This window comes from Bos mutus, chromosome 2 (genome assembly GCF_027580195.1).
Source record: "Bos mutus isolate GX-2022 chromosome 2, NWIPB_WYAK_1.1, whole genome shotgun sequence".
Classification (NCBI taxonomy): Eukaryota; Metazoa; Chordata; class Mammalia; order Artiodactyla; family Bovidae; genus Bos; species Bos mutus.
In genome coordinates this window covers 20,448,448-20,472,500 of record NC_091618.1, presented here as the reverse complement: position 1 = coordinate 20,472,500, position 24,053 = coordinate 20,448,448, and the positions used below count along the sequence as shown (strand labels likewise).

The 24,053-nt window shown below is 41.9% G+C and overlaps 1 protein-coding gene across 3 annotated transcripts in view; it reads left to right on the top strand.

Moving 5' to 3' along the window:
* COL4A3 (collagen type IV alpha 3 chain) overlaps positions 1-24,053 on the top strand; it is a 162,202-nt gene that overhangs the window by 80,731 nt on the left and 57,418 nt on the right. For 2 of the 3 annotated variants that reach the window (XM_070385729.1, XM_070385723.1), the window contains exons 2-13: positions 3,569-3,625; positions 5,508-5,597; positions 10,644-10,688; positions 11,290-11,334; positions 11,953-12,015; positions 13,022-13,075; positions 14,742-14,768; positions 15,277-15,354; positions 18,022-18,084; positions 18,210-18,245; positions 20,081-20,122; positions 23,406-23,483. In XM_070385729.1, the coding sequence (XP_070241830.1) occupies positions 3,569-3,625; positions 5,508-5,597; positions 10,644-10,688; positions 11,290-11,334; positions 11,953-12,015; positions 13,022-13,075; positions 14,742-14,768; positions 15,277-15,354; positions 18,022-18,084; positions 18,210-18,245; positions 20,081-20,122; positions 23,406-23,483 (678 nt within the window). Of the gene's footprint in view, positions 1-3,568; positions 3,626-5,507; positions 5,598-10,643; positions 10,689-11,289; positions 11,335-11,952; positions 12,016-13,021; positions 13,076-14,741; positions 14,769-15,276; positions 15,355-18,021; positions 18,085-18,209; positions 18,246-18,734; positions 18,838-20,080; positions 20,123-23,405; positions 23,484-24,053 lie in introns of those variants that run through there. The other variant, XM_070385737.1, reaches the window with a different exon arrangement.

Below are 24,053 nucleotides of genomic sequence, written 5' to 3'. Positions count from 1 at the left end.
TGTGTTAATTTTAACATGTGTTAAAATAGCCAAAGCTTCTAGTTTCATTCTCTCCCATTTCAAACAAAGTTGTTCAGAATTCATACATATAGAATATATAGATATGTGTGTATATATATATGACTGAGCTTCCCTGGTGGCTCAGAGGTTAAAGTGTCTGCCTGCAATGCGGGATACCTGGGTTCAATCCCTGGGTCAGGAAGATCCCCTGGAGAAGGAAATGGTAACCCACTCCAGTATTCTTGCCTAGAGAATCCCGTGGACGGAGGAGCCTGTATATATATATACAGAAAACATCTTAATCATGGCAGCCCAGCAATAGCCATATATATCACACGCCTTGAAATTCCAGGACCAATCTGGATATAAACAAATTACCAGTGCTCCATTCACTCACTGATCCATTCAGTCAAGCCACAAGCATTTGTTCAGGACATATTACAGCCAGGGTTGACAGTGTGAACAAGACTGGACAATTCCTTCTCTTCTGAGGCTTGGGGGCATCAAGAAAAATATACATTGCACACATAACTGCAAGTGGCCTGTTGGAGCATATAGGAAAGGGGACCTGACCTTGTTTTGGAGGAGTTCAGCAAACATTTATTTGTTCAAACTAAGACTGAAAGATTCCCAATAATATATGACTGTGACTTACTCCAAGAAATACAACTTAAGATGGCAATTCTTCATCTATGAAGAACTGATGCTTTTGAACTGTGGTGCTGGGAAAGACTCTTTTTTTTTTTGGCTTTGTGTGAGCTATGGCTTTGCCTTTATGGGAAAGACTCTTGAGAGTCCCATGAACAGCAAGGAGATTAAACCAGTCAATCCTAAAGGAAATCAACCCTAAATATTCACTGGAAGGACTGAAGCTCCAATACTTTGGCCACATGATGCAAAGAGCTGACTCTGAAAGATTGAGGGCATGAGGAGAAGGGGACAACAGAGGGTGAGATGGCTGGATGGCATCACTGACTCGATGGACATGAGTTTGAGCAAACTCTGGGAGTTGGTGATGGACAGGGAGGCCTGGCGTGCTGCAGTCCATGAGGCTGCCAAGAGTTGGAAATGACTTAGCAACCGAACAACAGCATGCACCTTTTTAGGAGTTAGAGGATGGCCAGTTTGCCTTCTCCTACCTGTGGTCCCGAGATGCTCCAAATCCAGGTCTGGTGTGAGGTCTGGGAGTCAGAAGAGTCAGAGAGGCTCAGGATCTACATGAAACAGTGGCCACCACTGCTGTGTAAACTAGAGCACCAGGTCTGTGTGGGGTTGAGTTTCCCTGCTGCAGTATCTGGTTCCCTTGGGTGTAGGACTCAGACTTTCCTCTTCTGAGGCCCTACTGCCTCCTCCAGACACTGTGGAGGAACAGCTTGGTGGTCCCTCCATTCTTGGGGCCAACCATCAACAGGTCCCTACACTCCAGAAACAAAAGCCAGGAAAAATCTTACCTTCAGGAAGCTTTTGCTTTCAGCCCAGTGACGAAAGCCTCCCTAAAGCCTGGCTACTTTCTTGGATTGAGAGGGAAAATGGCATCACAAACAAAAAGTGGATATGCAGACTAGGGTCCAAGTGTTCAGAAATCTTTAAAGAATTAGCTCTACCCTACGGACTGGGCTTGTAGATGTTGGTTTAGACTGGTAGTATCAGAGTCACCCCAGGGGCCTTTTATAGATTACTGCAACCAGCACCAGGGTTATAGATTCTGTGAGTCTGGAGTGAGGCCAAGAATTTGCATTTCTGATAGGTTTCCAGATACTGCTGATACTACTCTGAAAATCCACACTTTGAGAACAACTGCTTTAATAAATGTTAGTATTGTTGTTCAGTCAGTAAGTCTTGTCCAACTCTTTATGACCCCAAGGACTGTAGCCCGCCAGCCTCCTCTGTCCATGGGATTTCCCAGGCAAGAATACTGGAATGGGTTGCCATATCCTTTTCCGGGGATCTTCCTGACCCAGGGATTAAACCCCCATCTCCTGCATTGGCAGGCATAGTCTTTACCACTGAAGCACTAGGGAAGTCCAGATATTAGTATACTAGTATACTAATTTAGTATACTAGATTTGGTATATATTTTAGTATACTTAAATATGTGATTGAAATGAACATTAAGGTTTTAAAAATCCAGAAAAACAAGATTGAAATAATTAAGCTAGATATGACCTAATGACCCCCAGCATCTGGGAGGAAAAGTGGAAAAATTTAGTCTACTTAAAGAATGCCAAATAGCTAACCCTTGGGGGAAATATAGACCTTCCTTTTCAATTGCTTATTCTTCACTCATAGAAATTGTGATGGGTGAAAATGTGGTGAGAATCAATGATGAGTGTATGAAAATGACTATGGTCTCCCCTTTCTTAAATAACTACATAACCTACTGCCCTGGGATTAGAAAATAGATTCAATTTAAATTTTTGTGTACTTATATTTTTGTTTTTAAATTATTATTATTATTTTTTTGGCCATACCAGGCAGCATGTATGATCTTAGTTCCCTGACCAGAGATGGAACTCGTGCCCTCTGCAGTGGAAGCTCGGAGCCATAACCACTGGACCACCAGGGAATTCCCTGTGTATTTTTATTTTGATTGCAGAGAGTCCTCACTTTGGGACTATCTGAGGCAATTTCTTTTTATTTTTCCTACCAGCCAGCACATCTCCTAGGCTTGCTCTGCCTCTGTTATCAATTTCTTTTTTTTCTGGGGAAAATAAACTAAATTTCAGTTAATATTAACACAGCCCCCCAGAAAAGATAAATATATAACCATAGAATGTGTGTCCAAAATGTTTAAATCCACTATTTAAAACTATTTCTCTCTCTCTTTCTCTGCTGGCAGAGAGGAATTTTAAAACTGGCCTTCATAAAATAAATAAATAAAAACTGACCTTCATAAAATAAATAAATAAAAACACTTTCATTAGAGTTGGCATGCGCATAGGTGTGAAAGCTAGGGTTGTAAGTGGGTCTAAGTGACCATTTAGATGTGTGAGTTCCCAGGGTCGCAGCTCAATTTTTGGTTTTGTTTTTTAATAAGAAAGAGCATTTTGATATCAGCACCAGTGAATTAGTTTGTTCTTGAAAATACATGATGGATACTGATCATCCTTTTTCAGTCTTAAACATTATTTCAGGGAAAGAAAACTATAGAATTATCTACAGACGATATCACCAGTTAGTATATACAAATTCAGCTATGTTCATTTTGTTGAACCAAGAAATCTGCAAATATTAGACCACTTTCTCCCTACAACAATGGTAATTTCATATGATTCAACTATATATTGTTCTGGGAAAAAAAAAAAAGGAGAGCTGACTTGGTCTTTTCCATGAATAAATCACTTGAAATTCCTAAATACAATAAAAATGATGTACAGTTATCTGACGGTTCTATATACTTCTCACTTTTCTACTCTGTCTCTATTGATAAATTGCTACGGTATCACAGGACTCCTGCTAAATGGTGTTTGATGCTCAGAGAACAGAAAAATATGTTTGCTTTTGTTCTGTCAGTTGGAATTTATTAAGCCGTTTTTAAACAAAACCCTTTCTCTTTCTCTCTTCCTAGGGCTGTATCTGTAAAGACAAAGGCCAGTGCTTCTGTGATGGGGCCAAAGGGGAGAAGGTAAAAACAAAACCTTCATTCTGGTTCTTTTCTCCATAGAGTTCATTAACGATTCACACTCTTCCTTCATTGGTAGCAGACAGATCAGCAGTACCATATTCCATTCCCCAAATCCAATTTTTTTGTCTTACTGAATTTGTTACAATATTGCTTCTGTTTTATACTTTGGTTTTTTGGCCAGGAGGTATGTGGGGTCTTAGCTCCCTGACCAGGGACTGAACCTGCACTCCCTGCATTGGAAGGTGAAGTGTTAACCACTGGTGTTATCAGTCAGGAAAGTCCTTCCCCAAAAACAATTTTAAAGTAATTGTATATAAATATTAATCTGGAGTGGTGGAAAAGCCTTGGAGGGGAGCTTCAGATAACTGGTATAAATGCGGGCAATTACTGTAACTCTCTCGATCTGGAAACAAAAAATATTAAGGTAAAGAAAAAGAAAGTTTTTGAGAATGATCCGTATGTATCCCCTGTTTACATTGTTGCTGAAGGCGAGAGAATTGAAAACAGCGTGATCCGCTTACTCGGACACAAACGAAACCCGCAGATTTTGTACTGCAGCATTGGTGTAAGGGCGCCCTCTGGTGGAAGAATCTTGCACAAGCACTTTCTCTAGGCAAAAATTCAGCTAGACAAAGTAGCTCCATTGCAGAATTGGAGTAAAAAATGAGTGCCGTGAAATCTCATTAATTCGCTCCATTAACTTTCAATTTGTGATAATTAAGACGGAGCCAGAACTAAAATTTTTCCTTTGTTTACAAAACCCTTTTCTCAGATACGCTAATGAATTGCTTAACAATATTGAAAGATTACCGCTTAAAAATATTTTTAAAAGAATGCATTTTAAGCTCTGTAGACAAAATAATTTGCACGTTAATTACAATAAAAATTACCATATTTAAAGTATTCTATGATTCATGTGTAGTTTGATTTAGGGTTTTTCCTGAAGCTGTGAAAGTGGTATGTTCAGATCCGTGTTGAAAAGCTATGACCCATTCTCTCATTCAAGAAGCATTTATTGAATCCCTCCTCTGGGTGAGATGCTGTTCAAAGTGTGAAGGTAACAGTCTTGAGAGGGGCCTAGCAAATTCTTCTGCTTCTCTTTTTATTGAGTGTGTGTATGCACACATCATGTGAAATAGCTGACTTGCTCTGTTTTAAAAATCTAAGTTTCCATTTGTCTACTAGATTATCTGAATCAAACCAGTGGCCTTAACTGTTGAAGAGTAATCCCAGGATCTGTATTCATGGGAAGGTTATTTGTTGGCAGAACCACGTCCCTTACTGGGCCTAAAATTACTCCCTGATCCCTAAGGGCTTTCCCATATTATCATCTCTTAACTATGTAGCTCACACTTTTGGTTTTGCCACTCTTGATATCTCTCCTGCATCTCCTCCACAAATAGCAGATTGAATTACTAATTCCTGTGTAATCAAGAAAGGACTGAAACTCATAGCCTGTGTGTTGTTCTTTCTAGCTACATAGCAATTATGCACACTCCCAAGACATTCCTGAACCTGATTGTCACTCTCTCTGTATCCCCCAAAAAACACCCTTCACCAACCTCCATCCTTCTAACTGGGCTTTCCCTCTCGGTTCTTGATTCCCTGAATCTCTGCTCTGTGTAGCTCTGCCATTTGGGTAAAAGTCGAGTTTCCAGAAGACCAAAGACAAATGCTTTCAAGCCTACAGACAAATACTAACAAAAACAATAGAAACATTCCAGTGTCTATTACACTTAGCATTGAGTGTTATTTTTTTTTAATCCAAGAAAAAAATGTGCAAAATGTTACCATTATATCATAAAGAAAAGAAAATGATGGTTATGTTTACTCCTGGGCATTGCTATTCTGTGTGTGTATTGTCTTGTTTTGGTCTTAACAGGGGGAGAAAGGCTTCCCAGGACCCCCTGGGCCTCCCGGCCAGAAGGGATACCCAGGTCCTGAAGGCCTGCCTGGACCACAGGGACCCAAGGTATGTTAGCCTATGAGTTTGGAAAACCCCCAGTCCACTTAAGCTTCTTTATGACGATGGATGCCATGGTAAATTCCTGCTCCAGTCTTAGCTGGGCCCTCAGAACTGCTGCTTATTTCAAGCTATCTATTTTACAAATGAAAGTGTATATATATCAATGTATTTACACTAAGATGTGTAAATTAGCTATATAGCAGCACGGAAGCTGCTTTATAGCACAGGCAGCTCAGCTCAGCACTCTGATGATCTGGAGGGATGGGATAGGGGTGGTGGTGGGCGGGAGGTCCAAGAAGGACGGGCTGTGTGTATACACATAGGTAATTCACGTGACTCTACAGTAGAAACTAACATGATATTGTACAGCAATTCTATTGGTTTCAGCCATCAGGTTGTGTCCGACTCTTTGCGACCCCATGGACTGCAGCGCACCAGGCCTCCCTGTCCTTCACTGTCTCCTGGAGTTTCCTCAAGTTCATGTCCATTGAGTCAGTGATGCCATCCAACCATCTTGTCCCCTGTCGTCCCCTTCTCCTCCCACCTTCAATCTTCCCCAGCATCAGGGTCTTTTCCAGTGAGTTGGTTCTTCACATCATGTGGCCAAAGAGTTGGAGCTTCAGCTTTAGTATCAGTCCTTCCAATAACTATTCAGGACTGATTGCCTTTAGGATGGACTGGTTTGATCTCCTTGCAATCCAAGGGACTCTCAAGAATCTTCTCCACCACCACAATTCGAAGCAATTATACTCCAATTTAAAAAAAAGAAAAGACTATCAGTATCTTTCAGTCCTCAGCTCTACGTCCTCCTACTTCCTGATTTAGGGGTCTCCACACCTGCATCGCAAATAGATGAGGAAACAGTGGAAACAGTGTCAGACTTTATTTTAGGGGGCTCCAAAATCACTGCAGATGGTGATTGCAGCCATGAAATTAAAAGACACTTACTCCTTGGAAGGAAAGTTATGACCAACCTAGATAGCATATTCAAAAGCAGAGACATTACTTTGCCAACAAAGGTCCATCTAGTCGAAGCTATGGTTTTTCCAGTGGTCATGTATGGATGTGAGAGTTGGACTGTGAAGAAAGCTGAGCGCTGAAGAATGGATGCTTTTGAACTGTGGTGTTGGAGAAGATTCTTGAGAGTCCCTTGGACTGCAAGGAAATCCAACCAGTCCATTCTAAAGAAGATCAGTCCTGGGTGTTCACTGGAAGGACTGATACTAAAGCTGAAATTCCAATACTTTGGCCACCTCATGCGAAGAGTTGACTCATTGGAAAAGACTCTGATGCTGGGAGGGATTGGGGGCAGGAGGAGAAGGGGACGACAGAGGATGAGATGGCTAGATGGCATCCAACTCGGTGGACGTGAGTTTGACTCACGTCCCTGTGATGGACAGGGAGGCCTGGTGTGCTGTGATTCATGGGGTCGCAAAGTGTCGGACACGACTGAGCAACTGAACTGAACTGAACTGAACACCTGCATTGAAGAGATGACTCATTTGAAAAGACCCTGATGCTGGGAAAGACTGAAGGCAGGAGGAGAAAGGGACGACAGAGAATAAGATGGTTGGATACTATCACCGACTCAGTGGACATGAGTTTGGTTAAACTCCAGGAGTTGGTGATGGATGGGGAGGCCTGGCGTACTGCAGTCCATGGGGTCTCAAAGACTCAAACACGATTGAGCGACCAAACTGAACTGAACACCTGCATTGGCCCCTGGTGAGGGTTTTTTTGCCTCCATTCAAGCCCTGTCCTCTACCAGTATCCTGGTCACTGGGATTTCCACTAGAATCACATTCTGATGGTGTGTCCTCTTTCTCAGCTATGTCAACTTTGTTATTGGTTTTTCTCTTTCCATCTTTATGCAAAACCCATACCAGCATATAACTTCCTCTGGATCTTTTCAACACTATAATCCAAGGACTGCCATCCTTTCTGTCTTTCCTATCTGTCAGACTTCTTTAATAAAAAAAAAAAAAAAAAGAACCAACCACACAGGCTGTGGTTCATCTCCTACTCACTCCTCAGCCAGCAACAATTTGCCTTCTGCTCCCTCCCTGAAAACCCATGACCTCCACTTTGCGCTCTACCCCCAAAAGGTCAGTGGAGAATACTCTGTGTTTTTGTCTGGCCTGGACCCCTCTGTTTTGTTTCCAGCTGTGAGGCTCCCTCTTTTCTCCTTGAAACACAGGCCTGTTTCTGGAACCCTCCTTTCTCTTCTCTCCCCTCCCCAATGCTTTCCTTCTTTCCCAAGTTCCTGTTTCTCAGCTGGGTTCTTCAATGTCGGGCCTCCTAAGGTTCTTACCAGAGCCCACCGCCCTTCACACTCATCACACATTTTTATCCTAAAGTCTGTGATACAACAAAGGGCTTTGTTTAAATAAATGCCCTAGAGGATTTGCTAAATAACTGCATAACCACTAGATTTGCTGATGGCTCTTTTCTGCTGTGGAATTAAGCCTGGACTCAAGCCTGGACTCTCACGCACCCTCTGGGTCACTCCCCTGCCTGCTGGCTTCCCCGGAAGCTATGAACTAACTAATAAGTTGTGAGGGTGATTATAATTTTTAAATTATAATTTTAAATCTTTTTAAATTTCCTAAGGAATGTTACAGAATATTTAGGTAACATTTTATGTGAATTTGTTGCAGGAAGGGGCACCCCTTCCAAGGCTCTTGTCTAACACTGGGAAATAAATTATGCGAGGAAACACACGAGCTGACAAAGCAAGAGACTTTACTGAGAAGAGGCACCCGAGTGGACAGCAGCCGAGTAAGGGAACCCAGGAGAACTGCTCTGCCGTGTGGCTTGCAGGCTCAGGTTTTATTGATGGGGTTAGTTTCCGGGTTGTCTCTGGCCAATTATTCTGACTCAGGGTCCTTCCTGGTGGCACACGCATCGCTCAGTCAAGATGGATTCCAGCGAGGAGGATTCTGGGATACATGGTGTCTCCTTTTGACTTTTCCCAAGCCTTCCGGTTGGTGGTAGCTTATTAGTTCCGTGTTCCTTACCAGTCCCTCCTGTCGTAAGATAACACACAAATAGTTACCATGGTGCCTGACTAGTGTGGGCAGTTTCAGTCAGTGTGTTTCCCCTATTCTGAGTCAGGCACTGAGGCATTGGGACTTTTCTTCTTGACTGGATTTCTTTTACTCCTCACATTGATCTCATTGGTCATGAGGATGGTGACATATTATTATCTTCATCATAGAGATGAGGAAACTGACACTCAGAGGATGAAGCAATTTGTCCCGGGTTACACAGCTAATAGGTGGTAAAATCAGAGTTCAAATCCAGGATTATATGATGCCAGAATCAAATTCCTACAGTCAAAGAAATTAAACCCATTCCTACAGTTGCAAGACTTGCTGTTTTCCAGGGATTCTACTTTACTGTGTTCATGTATGCATTCTGTTTCTTCATTCCTGCTTTCTCTAATCCTAATATGAAAAAAGTCGTTTCGATTCTGGATATTTAGTGTCTGGTTCCAGACATGTTTAGTGTCTGAACATTCTGCTCCATTCCTTCAGGGTGTGGTCTCAGATTTCCCTCCATTTCCCTGGAAGGGAATTTGTCACTTCAGCACTGGACTTAAGATCAGCCTAATGCTAACTCACTCCTATTCTGTTTTCTGTACTCCGTTCTGCTGGTTTCCTTAGCTTTTCTCTAGAGAAGTCAGTAATGGATTAAAATTATAGTTGTGAACACACGGTGCTTTGTGTGGGTTACATGATGTGTAGGTATTCCATAACATTCATCCAGAAAACTGATATAGTAAACTATAGCTTAGAGCGGCTGTATTGTGTTCTGTGATGTGCTCAGTCATGTCTGACTCCTTCTGACCCCGTGAATTGCAGCCCACTAGGCTCTTCTGTCCATGGGATTTTCCTGGCAAGAATACTGGAGTGCCATTGCCGTTTCCTTACAGGGGATCTTCCCAACCCAGGGATTGAACCCACATCTCTTGAGTCTCTTGCATTGGCAGGCAGATTCCTTACCCCTGCTCCACCTGGGAAGCCCATAGCTTAAAAATATAGCCACAAATGATAATTGAACCAAAGATAGGCAATCAGAGAATATTAAAACCTGATTAAAAGGTGTTGCAGGTTTATAAAGGTCTTCATTCTGAATATTTTCTATATGAGACAGTTTATAATGGCGAACTGAAGCCTGCAAGTCACGCTTCTGGCATCTGCAGATTACAGACAGCCCCCGGCAGAGGAGGGGGTCATGGTCACGCACCTAGGAATTCCGCTTCAGACAAGAAAGACTGACTTTGGCCTTGATGGTCCCGTCTCAGAAGTCTCTGTAACAACCCTGTCCTCAAATAATCAGAAATACCAAAACATACTGAAACTCCCAGGAATGAAGAAAAACTTTTGGATGACAATGGAACTTTCACACCAAGTGGTTTCGTTAAAACAGTTTTGTTTGGGGCTATTCTCTAAGAAACAGGACCTCCATGTGTATTCACTGTGTGTTCCAAGCAAGTTTATCTCTGGTTCAGGCAGTTCTCGGTTTGCTATTTATTTATTTGTGCCTGCCAGGCACATTTTGTTAATAAAGTAGTTCTCATGCGCAGAAATATTGCCTGCCATTCTCATCCGCCGTTGTAATTGTGTCATTCATCCTTATCAGCCCACGGCAGCTGTCTGGCTAATGTGGGGCTTTTCCCGCAGCCCTTCTCAGACACTAATGTGAGCAAGAATCACCATCAAATCTTGTTGAAATGCAAATTCTGAATCAATAGGTCTGGGAGGTGGGGGAGACCCAGGATGGCGCATTTCTAACAAGCTCCCAGATGATGCTACTGTTGGACCCCCCACCTTGAGTAGCAGGGGTATGAATGGATTTCTGTTTGTCCTTTCGGATACATAACTATAGCGCCAATGAAACAAGCAAGCAATTGAACCGTGTTAACAATGAAATAATCGCAAGAGCAAAACTGTGTGGCGTGTGAATAAAACCAGGACCTTTCATGTACGGGCTTATTAGTGCCGAGTAATTGTCACAGTGCTTACCTTGTTTTTTTGCATTTGGATCTAGGGCTCTCCAGGATCTCCAGGACTGACTGGTGCCAAAGGCGTGAGGGTTAGTAGTCTAACCAGTCTATCCTGCTTGTTTGATGAGAAATCTTGTTTTAAAAAGTAAAAAGAACCCTGGCACTGTAAAAGATATACAGATGTCACAAAGGAGTAGGTTGTGTGTGAGCCAATTCTGTAGATGACGTTCAAGGGCAGGTAAAAGCAGTCTATAATGGTAGAAATCTACATAGTGGTTACTCACTTGGGGGTAGGTGTTAATCGACTGGAAAGTTGCATGAGGGTACCATATGGGGTGGTGGAGAGGTTCTGTGTCTGGTTGGGTGGGAATCACCAAAACGTGCGTATGTACACAGGTGAATATTCCTCAATCTGTTTGTGGAAGACTGGAGCACTTTATGCAAATTATGCCTTAAAAAAATCTATCCCCCCCAAAGCCAAAAATGATCTTAATCATGTCTATTTAAAAGTTATATAAATGTAAGATTTACAAAGTTTGTCCAGCTTTTTTGTGTGTTTCAAATCGCTTTTAGCTGTTCCCAATTATAGTTACAGAATGGGGGTATTGGAATGATAAATCATGTCTTGTTTACAGGTTGAACATTTTTAGTTTTTTTTCTTGCCATCTTTCTTCTTTTTTATGTCTTTAGGGAATAACTGGATTACCAGGATTTTCAGGTCCTCCTGGACTTCCAGTAAGTAGTGAGAATATGTGTAAATGGAATAATAAGCAAGCTCATTTTAATAAAGATGTTAAAGCACTAACACAAGAAAATGAGTATAATGTTTTGGCTACATGATGAAAATGTCAGAATTACAGTGTATTAAGAGTGTGGATTTATAGGATATCAAGTCAAATTACATTTCCTGAAATGTAAGCATAATAGAATGGAATAGATTGGGGTGGGATGGGATGGGATGAGACAGAATAGAATAGAATAGGATAAATCTACTTAATAGCACAGAATAAAAATAATCAGATAGTTACCACTGTGAACACTTCCCTCCTCTCCTTTTCCCCAGCTTAATATAGCATGTTAATGGACTCATTTTGTATAGAAAGACCTTTTGCTTTATCTTAAATAATATATCTCACTTGATAATTTATGGTTTTAATTAGCCTATGTTATTTCCTATGATTTTAATTTAAATTATCTAAAATAGCCAGTTTACTACTTAACTATTTAAATAACCATTTATACTTAAATAACTATCTAAATTAGCCTGTCTCTTCCTACTGTGTGCTCTGCGCTGTTTCTACCTGCCCCAGAGCCTGATTATATTTTCTTTTTGAGACTTTCTCTGTTTTTTAGGGCATCCCGGGCCATCCTGGACCTTATGGACTTGCTGGTTTGCCAGGATGCAATGGTTCCAAGGTGTGTATCTTCTCACGCAGGAGGTGGTTAGTTAGTGTTTTGCTAAATGAATAAACCTGGGTGACATAGCAATGAGATGGCCTAGCCCTTCCTTGAGATGTTGTTTTGGCCAGAACCAATGGTATATGTCTTCAGGACAGAAAGGTGATGATTTTCTTTCTCCTCATGCTTGTTTCTTTATTCTTCCAGCTTTATTGAGATATGGTTGACACATAGAACTACCTAAGTTTAAGGTGTACAGCATAATGACTTACATACATCATGAAATGATTATCATCATAAGTTTAGTAAGCTTACCATCTCTTATAGATACGAAATTAAAGAAGGAAAACATTTTGTGTGTGATAATTCTTAGGCTCCATTCTCTTAACTTTAAAAAATTAACAGCATTAATTAGATTTCTCACATTTACATTGTATCCCTAGGACTGTTTATCTTATAGCTGGGAGTTTGGAGTACCGTTTGACTGCCTGCACCCAATCCCCCCTCCCTCCACCCATCTTGCTTTCAGATTATGTTTTAAGAAAGTTCTCTCGTGTTCTCCCACAGAAAGATGACTAGGGCTCAAACAGATATTTGCATCTGAGGTTGCGATTGTATATAAACCAGAAACTGAAGCTTAGAATGCAAAGTTGGAAGAGAAAAACTGAGCTTTCCGATGTGCACTCATCTCCTTTGTCTCCTGACTGCACTCTGCTTTTCCCCAGGATGGTGGCCATGAAAGGACTAATTACAAAAATTTCAAGGAAGCAGCCATTAAAAAGTTCTTGGCACAATTAACCTTTTGCCATTTATGCACAATTTGAGAAACAGTAGATTCTAATCCTGTTTTCAATTAAGATAACGGTTTTCTAGTCTTTAGCCTCATGATCCAGTAGTTGTGAGGAATTTGGGTTACTTTGTCTAAATTTACTGCTGCAGGGTTGGAAGCAAGGAACAGGGGAAATATCACAATAGGCTGTTCTAGAACAACTAAGAAGAATGACAAGCGTCATGTGTCTTCCAGGGAGAGCCAGGGTTCCCAGGACTTCGGGGGACACCAGGCTACCCAGGAATACCGGTAGGTTTATGTTTCTAACTCCCCATCCAAGACACAGAGTTTCCTTTGAAGCGATCATATACAGAAATCTGTCATGACCTTGGGGAAGTTGAAGCCAGTCAACAGTAGACATTTGACTACTCTTTGCAACCCCACCAGGCTCCTCTGTCCATGGGATTTCACAGGCAAGAATACAGGAGTGGGTGGCCATGCCCTCCTCCAGGGGATCTTCCCGGCCCAGGGATTGAACCCAAGTCTCTTGCATCTCCTCTATTGACAGGCAGATCCTTTACCACTGAGCCACCTGGGGAGCCCAGTAGTTGAGAGGAATGAATAAATGCACTGGGGTTTGCACTTTGAGACTTTGTTTTGCTTTTGAGACATTGAAGTGGAGATCTGAGATAGACAATGGGAGACACCTGGATGGGTGGTCGTGACTCAAGGATGGAGAGAGGAGAGAGGGCCTTGAAAGTGGGGCTTCGAGAGCTCTAGCATGTGAAGGGAGGTCAAGGACAATGAGCCTGTAAAGGAAGAAGGGCCCTGGGAGTAGAAGAAAAGCAAGAGGGTTGGATTCTGTAAGCCCAGGAAAGATATTGTTAAACAACAAAAATTCAGCTGAGTAAATCTGAGCATCTAACCGGCTTTATTGGATGATTCACAAACCCAGCTCTCTCCTATCCAGCAAAGAAAGAGTTGCCTCCAGCCATAGATAGCAAAGGATTTTAAAGTCAGAGAGAGAATGGAAATCTGACATTCTTAGCAAAGAATGTATTGTTTTATTAACAAAGAAGGCATTGTCTTAGACAAGGTAGCCTGTTAAGGGAAACAGAAGGGGCTATTGGGTGGAGTATCTTATTAGTGCTGACCTGGAAGTTCCAGGTTGGCCAGTCAAAGGTCAATTCCTGGAGAAGGTTAAAACCATAGTCAAGGCAGGTATTAAGTCTTGGTTTGCTGCACTGGACCTAGCAGGAGTGATTCCATTTTGGCTTCATCTCTGTTTTAACAAATTCCAGTAAAGGCGAGTAACAGACAGCTTCTCAGTGCTGTCGAGAAGTTCAGTAAAACAAGAACGAATGTTTTGTCCTTGGTTTCTATAACATCAAAGTCACTGCAGACTTTAGCAAGGGATATGGGATAGGGAGGCCTGGGTGTGCTGCAGTCCATGGAGTTCGCGAAGAGTTGGACACAACTGGGCAAATGAACAACAACATTTCCTTGACAGATGGAGGCAGGAGGCAGATATGGGCCTAAGGAATCAGTGGGGATGAACAAAGTGAGTAATTTATAGATGACAGAAAGGATAGGTAAGACAGGATGAAGCAGTGTATTCTGGGGGAGACTGGTTTCCTTGATGGCTCAGATGGTAAAGAATCTGCCTGCAGTGTGAGAGACCCAGGTTCAATCCCTGGGTCAGAAAGATCCCCTGGAGAAGGGAGTGATGACCCACTCCAGTATTCTTTCTTGGAGAATTCCATAGACGGAGGGGGCTAATGGCTACAGTCCATGGTGTCTCATGACTAAGCGACTGACATACACTTTGTTTAAATGAGAAAGACTTGAGCAAATGTAAAAGCCAATAGGAAGCTTGCAGCAGGAAGAGAAGGCAGAATAGCAGAGAGAAGGACAAAGCAGGGATGTTCTGTATTTGGTTTGCCTCTAGTTATTAATATGATGCTCTTTTCCCTAGGGTGTCATTGGTTTGAAAGGAGAAAAGGTAAGTGATTTGTGGCATGTTGTTGTTGAAAAATCTCTAACTGCACATATTAAAGGCACATCTCTTAAGATATATCATTACAAATCAGATTTCATGATTAATTCAGAAATTATATTTATTCCTATTGAGCATCTTCTACTTCTTGTCATAAATATGTCTTAAGGAATGCAAGCTTTGTATCATCCTTTAGGAAAATAAGGTCTGGGGAAGGAGAACTGATCTTATGCTCAAGGCTCCAGATTCTAGGTCAGGAAGTGCCACTCATTTTGGTGTCTTGGGAAATGGTGTATTATTCTTGTGTCTTCCCTCTATAGCCAATGGTCAGTTTTAGACAACATGAAAATGCTTTGAATTCTTCAAAACAGAATAACTAAAAAATCCTATAGCATTTCTGTAAGTATATATCCTGGAAGCACTTTTATCCTTGAAACAGTATGACCTTGAATAATCATTTAAAGATGTCTTGAAGATAAAATGCTGCTGATGTTTGATGAATTTCCTTTTCAAGGGTGCTCCTGCTGAAGGAGAAGGTGTAGGCCTTGATGGAAAAGGTGACCCTGGGTTGCCAGGAGCTCCTGGATTCCAGGTACACACTTCAGAGAAGGTCTCTATCATTCTCCATCTCTCTCTCTGTCTCTTTCCACCTCTTTTTTTCTCTTCTTTCTCTCTCTCTCTTCCTCTCCCTATATCTTTCTCACCCTCTTAAAAATATTTTTCACATTCATGTTTCTCCTATTTATATATTTCATTTTATTCTAAAACTTTCACCTCATTATAAGAAACTACATTAAGCTCATATAAAAAAGATGCTTTTGTACATATGTATTTTAGTCTCTTCTCAAGTCTCAATCACCCAAGCTTTCTTCAATCTAAGGAGGAGTTTTCAAGGAATGGTTATGTTCCTTTTAGTATTTGTCAAAATCCAGGATAGGTTTGTATCCCACATTGAATGCGATTTAAAACTGTAATATTAAATAACAGTCCTATTGTAAAGTATGCATGATAGTAATATTTTATTTAAATGCATCTTTCTCCTGCTGAATAGTTTGCTTTCTGATATCTATGCTTGTAGCCTGAGGGTGATCCAGAATAGATACAAAGAAACAGCTGTTCCCCCGAATATCCTTTACTTCCTGATTCAAAGGAGTCTTTTGATACTAACTTTCAGATTAATTAGGGCTTCCCTAGTGGCTCAGAGGGTAAAGCGTCTGCCTACAATGCGGGAGACCCGGGTTCAATCCCTGGGTCGGGAAGATCCCCTGGAGAAGGCAATGGCAACCCACTCCAGTACTCTTGCCTGGAAAATCCTATGGACTGAGAAGCCTGGTAGGCTACAGTCCAAGGGGTCGCAAAGAGTTGGACACGACTGAGCGACTTCACTTTCACTTTCAGATTAATCAATCATAAATATCTTAATTCAGAAATACATGTAGAAATTCCTGAGTAGAGGTTGGTATTTGCCTGAGCAAGTCAAAGAGTTTGAGTTAAGGCTGTTGAACGTCCATCCAGTGAGCCATGCCAGCTGGTGATGGATGGGCTGCCAAACTGAACAGTGATGCGATTAGAAGCCATCAGAGAATTTTACTTATTTACTTATTTTCAGCTGTGCTAGGTCTTTGTTGCTGCTCTCGAGCTTTCTCTAGCTGCGGTGTGCAGGCTTCTCATTGCAGTGACTTCTCTGGATGTGCCGCACAGGCTCAAGGCGTGCGAGCCTCAGCAGTTATGGCACACAGGCTGAGTAGTTGCAGCTCAAGAGCTTATTTGCCCTGTGGCGTGTGGGATCTTCTCAGATCAGGGATGAAACTGGTGTCTCCTGCACTGCAAGACGGATTCTTAACCACTGGACCACCAGGGAAGCCCAGTCGAAGGCTTTTGAGAAAAGACGCAAAAGTCGATAGCTCTTCGTTTGTTTCTTGTTTGCTTGTTTGTTTCCTTAGGAAGCAATAAGGGGTCAGATGCTGAGGGCAGGGGATCTAGAAAGAGGAGACAGTAGCAATCTGGGACACGATGTATCCCTTAAATGTGTGTTGAGCATTGGCAATGTACTACAGTATGCTACTGCTAAAGGTATAAGAGTGGGACCTTCAGTTCTATAAGAAATCCCTCTTACCATCCACCTGCCAGTTAGGTACCAGGAGCTATTTAGGCTCTGGGATACCATAGTGCACAAATCCCCAAAAACAGTTTAACCAAAATTCTTGCCCTCATGGGACATGCCTTTTAGAAGGAGAAAATATTTCAAAATGTAAATTACTTCCTGTGTGTTGTGTTCAGTTCAGTTCAATCGCTCAGTCGTGTCCGACTCCTTGTGACCCCATGAACCGCAGCACGCCAGGCCTCCCTGTCCATCACCAACTCCTGGAGTCCACCCAAACCATGTCCATTGAGTCGGTGATGCCATCCAAACATCTCATCCTCTGTTGTCCCCTTCTCCTCCTACCCTCAGTCTTTCCCAGAATCAGGGTCTTTGCAAATGAGTCAGCTCTTCGCATCAGGTAGCCAAAGTATTGGAATTTCAGCTTCAACATCAGTCCCACCAATGAACACCCAGGACTGATCTCTTCTAGGATGGACTGGTTGGATCTCCTTGCAGTCCAAGGGACTCTCAAGAGTCTTCTCCAATACCACAGTTCAAAAGCATCAATTCTTCAGTGCTCAGCTTTCTTTATAGTCCAACTCTCACATTCATGTGTGTTGTGTTAGATAGTAATAAATGCTGAGGAGAAAAATTAATGTTGGGTTGAGGATAGGAAGTGTCTAGGTTAGAAGGAGTGCTGTGGCTTTAGATTGGATATGCAGGAAGGCCCATGGAAAGGATAATGTTTAAGTAAAGACAAGAAAAGGGAGCAGAAGTGAGTCATAGAGATAGACATCAGGGGAAAGAGGATTCTAGGCAGAGGGAATGCAGGTGGAAGGATCCAGAGTTAGGAGCATGCTTAGTGAGAGACAGAAAGAGAGGCGGGGAGAGGAAAATTTTCTAAAAATCTTAAAAGTCTTCTAAAGTAAAGCAAATGCTTTGGTCATTTTTCTGGAAATAGTACCACCAGGATGGTGGTACCCCTATGTAGTACCAGCAAGAATAGTCCTGGTAGTTATACATGGCACATGGCCTTTACTGAAATTAACTGCAGGCGTAAATGGGAAACATTATGCTCTGATTTTACTAAAATAATGTAAGGCATTTAACTAATGGACATTGTTCTTCAGTAAGAAGTAAATTTGAACTTACTCTAATTCTTCTCTTCATTTAAAGGGTTTGCCAGGCCTTCCAGGTTTTCCTGGACCTGCAGGTCCACTTGGCCCTCCAGGATTCCTTGTGAGTATGAAGCCACCATTGCAATAGACATTGTAACTAATAAAAGAATCATAGCTTAAAGATTTTAAACATGTTGTAGGTTTGGTGCACTACCTGCTGTAATTTTAACTGATGGATTTTTCTAGGGCTTTCCGGGAACCATGGGACCTCCAGGACCTAAGGTAGATTGCAATCTATATGTTGTACCAGCCAGAACATCCTAACCAATCTAAAAGCCAACTCAGTCTGATTGCACATGCAGGTCTCTGCCGGGGCTTCTCTTTGGGACTCACAAGAATCCCCAGCAGGGACGTGAACAGTTCTCCACCTCTTTCTTCTCCTTTCCCTGCACTTCAGTAACTTGATCTCTGATACAAAGAGTCTTAATTCAATTATATGGAGCTCCTTGTTGGGAAAAGAGCAAGGATTCCTAGTCTATAAGTTTCCATTTCTCATAGTCCTGCTGATCTCCCAGTACTTTATCTTATACATTTTTGTACTGGGCTGCTTCCCAAAACCAACCGATAACTATTTTCTAGTTATTTTCATACAAGAAAATAAAAGATGACCGTTCATGTGCTCATTAAACAGGGTCCTGCATGTCTTTCTGTTACAAAAGCCAACTGTTAGGATTGGGGAAAAAAAAAAAACTTTTTCTTCTATCTTCTTAGGTTCAGTGACTGGGTTAACAGGAGAAAAAAGGTTGATTTCATATGCATATGGAGACCTCACAGAAATGAAATGAAAACCCCAAAGAAGCAATCAGACCCAGAGGCTTGTATACCGTTTTAACAAAGGGTGATACATTTGTGGTGAAGTATCAAGACATAGGAAGTGGGTTGTGAGCTTCTAGGGGCAACAAATTGTGGGAAGGTAAATATATGGGGGAAACTAGTGGAAGATAAGGGTTATTTCAGTGAAGTTTGTTTATGCAGGTTTAAGCTGGTGTTGTCTCCCATGATGAGTTGTCTTCTCTTCTGTGCACAGGAGAGGGGAGGGTGACACATTCACACGGGGAAATCTGTGCCCAGCCTTGAGGCCCAGGGAGAGAGGAGAGAACTTTTTCTGCATTCCCTGTTTCTCAAATGCCTTCAGCTCAAAAAGAGTTCTTCTGCCAAAGTGGTGTATTTTGGAGCTGGATAGTCTGATCTCCTTCATTAGTTAAAGTTAAAAAAATGTTGAGAGAGGGCTGAGCCTCATCAGGAAATTAGTAGTGAACACAGTATCTCTTACTATCAGGTAAGCCTTTGTGTGTAGGGTACTTTCCAAGGTGCTTTCACATTTACTGTTTCATTGATGTGCGTGTATATACACACACGCACACACACACATACGTTCTCTGTGAGATGAACAGGTTCAGGTTAAGTGAATCATCAAACAGTAATTGGCAGAACTAAAGTTTAAAATCTTTTGATTCGTCATCCTGAGCTTTTCTCTGCTGCTTGTGGCCTAATGGGATGAAAATCTGCAAACTCAGAAGCAAAGAAACAAAGAGACATTGGTTGAAACGATAGATTTACTGAAGAGAGATGATTCACATTAGACTTAGCTCATGTTCTAACTTACTAGTGAAGTCAGGTTAGCTTTAATTCTGTTTTTAGTTCTCTGTTAAGTTTTGAATTTCAGAATCCTGAAGTTCAACTACACATCCCTCTTATTTTTAAGACTAGAAAACAGGGCACCAGAAGTTATGTATCCAGCCAGCAGATTCAAAACTAGCTGGTGTCTGGCTAAGCCAAAAAAAAAGGTCCTCTGAGCCGGTTTCCTCCTCCACCCCACACCCTTTCATGCCATCACTTGCGTTTTTAAGTAACTCCCTTCAACTTTCTGCACTTTAAGATCTCTCCTTTTAAAAGAAACATGTTGCCACTCTACTCCAAGCAATAAAGTAACTTTTACAGTCCTAACATTATGATTAAAATGTAAGTGTTCAGTTACAAACATTGGAACTTTAATGGGCTTAGACTGTATATTTGTATTCATTAAAAAGATAATTTGGTTTTGTCTTTTCTTACAGGGTCACATGGGTGATAACGTGCTAGGACAGAAAGGAGAGCGGGTAATATATATACTGTGGTTTATTTGTGGGCAAAATATTTTAGGTTCCTTAGTAAACAACACGTTTTATAATGCCATTTGTGGCAACATGGATGGATCTAGAGATTGTTATACTGAGCGAAGTAAGTCAGACAGAGAAGGAGAAATATCTGATGATACCCTTATATGCAGAATTGAAAAAGTAATGATACAAATGAACTTGTATACAAAACAGAAACAGACTCACAGGCTTAGAGAAGAGCTTATGGTTGCCAGGGAGAAGGATGGGGGAAAGGGATGGTTAGGGGCTTTGGGATGGACATGTATGCACTGCTGTATTTAAAACGGATTATCAACAAGGACCTACTGTATAGCACAAAGAATTCTGCTCAATGTTATGTTGCAGCCTGGATGGGAGGGGAGTTTGGGGAAAAAAAATGGATACATGTATATATATGGCGGAGTTCCTTTGCTGTCCACTTGAAATTATCACAACATTCTTAATCAGCTATACTCCAATAAGGTAAAAACAGAACAAAAAAGTCTGAATAACCCAGATAACCACAATGGTGTGATCACTCACCTAGAGTCAGACATCCTGGAATGTGAAGTCAAGTGGGCCTTAGGAAGCATCACTAGAGAGGTGATGGAATTCCAGCTGAGCTACTTCAAATCCTAAAAGATGATACTCTTAAAGTGCTGCACTAAGTATGCCAGCAAATTTGGAAGCTCAGTTTTCATTCCAATCCCAAAGAAGGGCAATGCCAAAGAATGTTCAAACTACTGCACAATTGCACTCATTTCGCATGCTAGCAAAGTAATGCTCAAAATCCTTTAAGCTAGGCATCAACAGTATGTGAACTGAGAACTTTCAGATGTACAAGCTGGATTTAGAAAAGGCAGACAAGCCAGAGATCAAATTGCCAACATCAACTAGATCATGGAATAAGCAATAGAATTCCAGAAAAACATCTACCTCTGCTTCACTGACTACACTAAAGCCTTTGACGGTGATCCATCACAACAAACTGTGGAAAATTCTTAAAGAGAAGGGAATACCAGATCACTTTACCTGCCTCCTGAGAAATCTGTATGTAGGTCAAGAAGCAACAGTTAGAACCAGACATGGAACGACTGGTTCCAAATCAGGAAAGGAGTACGTCAAGGCTGTATATTGTCACCTTGCTTATTTAACTTATATATAGAGTATCATCATGAGAAACGCCGGGCTGGATGAAGCACAAGCTGGAATCAAGATCACCGGGAGAAATATCAATAACTTCAGATACACAGATGACACCACCCTTATGGCAGAAAGCAAAGAGGAACTAAAGAGCCTCTTGATGAAAGTGAAAGAGGAGAGTGAAAAAGTTGACTTAAAACTCAATATTCAGAAAACTAAGATCATGGCATCCAGTCCCATCACTTCATGGCAAATAGATGAGGAAACAATGGAAACAGTGACAGACTTTATTTTGGGGGGCTCCAAAATGAAATTAAAAGACGTTTGCTCCTTGGAAGAAAAGATGATCAACCTAGATAGCATATTAAAAAGCAGGGACATTACTTTGCTGACAAAGGTCCATCTAGTCAAAGCTATGGTTTTTCCAGTAGTCATGTATGGATGTGAGAGTTGGACTGTGAAGAAAGCTGAATGCCAAAGAATTGATGCTTTTGAATTATGTATTGGTGAAAACTCCTGAGAGTCCCTTGGACTGCAAGGAGATCAAACCAGTCCATCCTAAAGGAAATCAGTCCTGAATATTCATTGGAAGGACTAATGCTGAAGCTGAAACTCCAACTTTGGCCACCTGATGTGAAGAACTGACTCACTGGAAAAGACCCTGAAAGATTAAAGGTGGGAGGAAAGGGGAATGACAGATGATGAGATGGTTGGATGGCCTCACCGACTCGATGGACATGAGTTTGAGCAAGCTCCGGGAGTTGGTGGTGGACAGGGAAGGCTGGCGTGCTGCAGTCTATGGGGTCACAGAGTCAGACATGACTGAGTGACTGAACTGAACTGAACTGAGAGTGTACTGTGAGAAATTCCAGGCTGGATGAAGCACAAGCTGAAATCAAGATTGCTGGATGGAATATCAATAACTTCAGATATGCAGATGACACCACCCTTATGGCAGAAAGCAAAGAGGAACTAAAGAGCCTCTTGATGAAGGTCAAAGAGAAGAGTGAAAAAGCTGGCTTTTAAAACTCAACATTCAAAAAATGAAGATTGTGACATCCTGCTGCTGCTGCTGCTAAGTCGCTTCAGTCATGTCCGACTCTGTGCAACCCCAGAGACAGCAGCCCACCAGGCTCCCCCGTCCCTGGATTCTCCAGGCAAGAACACTGGAGTGGACTGCCATTTCCTTCTCCAATGCATGAAAGTGAAAAGTAAAGTCGCTCAGTCATGTCCGACTCCCAGCGACCCCATGGACTGCATCCTACCAGGCTCCTCCATCCATGGGATTTTCCAGGCAAGAGTACTGGAGTGGGTTGCCATTGCCTTCTCCGATTGAGGCATCTAGTCCCATGCAAATAGATGGGGAAACAATGGAAAGGGTGACAGACTTTCTTTTCTTGAGCTCAAAAATCACTGTGGATGGTGACTGCCTCCATGAAATTAAAAGACACTTGCTCCTCGGAAAAAGCTGTGAGAAATCTAAACAGCATATTAAAAAGCAGAGACGTTATCTCGCCAACAAAGCTCCATAGGCACAGCCATGGTTTTTCCAGTAGTCATGTACACGTGTGAAAGTTGGACCATAAAGGCTGAGCACCAAAGAACTGACGCTTTCGAACTGTGGTGTTAGAGAGGACTCGAGAATCCCTTGGACTGCAAAGAGATCAAACCAGTCCATCCTAAAGGAAATCAGCTCTGAATATTCATTGGAAGGACTGTTACTGAAACTGAAGCTCCAGGATTTTGGCTGCCTGATGCAAAGAGCCAGATGCCGGGAAAGATTGAAGGTAGGAGGAGAAGGGTACGACAGAGGATGAGATAGTTGGATAGCATCTAACTATCTAATTCAATGGATATGAGTTTAAGCAAACTCCAGGAGATGCTGAAGGACAGGGAGGGCTGGAGTGCTGCAGTCTATGGGATCACAGAGTCAGACACAACTGAGCAACTGACCACCAACAACAAAAGACTTACGAATACACATTTTATTTACTAAGTCACATTGAAACCAAAGCATTTGCTGTGTCTCAAGTTTTGTTTGCTTTATTTTTTAGGTAAGAACTAAAGAGGAAATGTAGATCTCTTAAGCTTTTTTGTAATTCCTGAGTGTGTTTGTCTTCAGGGTGTGAAAGGATTGACAGGACCCCCTGGACCACCAGGAACAGTTATTGTGACTCTAACCGGCCCTGATAACAGAACGGTAACTCTTCTGTGTTATTATTAGGCTCCTGCCTTCCCCTCTCTGCCATGAGGCTCTGTGATCCCTTACCTCTTTTATAAGCTCTGTCACCTAAGTCCATTTTCCAGGTGGCCCAGTGGTAAAAAAATCTACCTGCCAACTCAGCAGACAAAGGTCCAATCCCTGGGTTGGGAACATCCCCTGGAGAAGGAAATGGCAACTCATTCCAGTATTCTTGCCTGGGAAATCCCATGGACAGAAGAGCCTGGCGGGCCACAGTCCACAGGGTTACAAAGAGTCGGACATGACTTAGTGACTAAAAACAATAACAACACCTAACTCCAGTCCAGCCAGCCAGGTCTCTGGATTTTATTCTTTTCCTGTCTTTTACTCAAGAACTGGAAAACATGAGGTGGAGAAGACCCAAGGCAAGCCACTTTCAAGACTGTTGAAGGAGGAGCCTCAATCTAATTTTGCTTACCCTTTATCCTCATCCCTCTCACTGTTCCTAACACAGGCTGGGTTTTCAGTGTGTATTTTTGAATAGGTGGTAACACAATGGGTGTATGTCTCTGATCCAACTGGATGGTG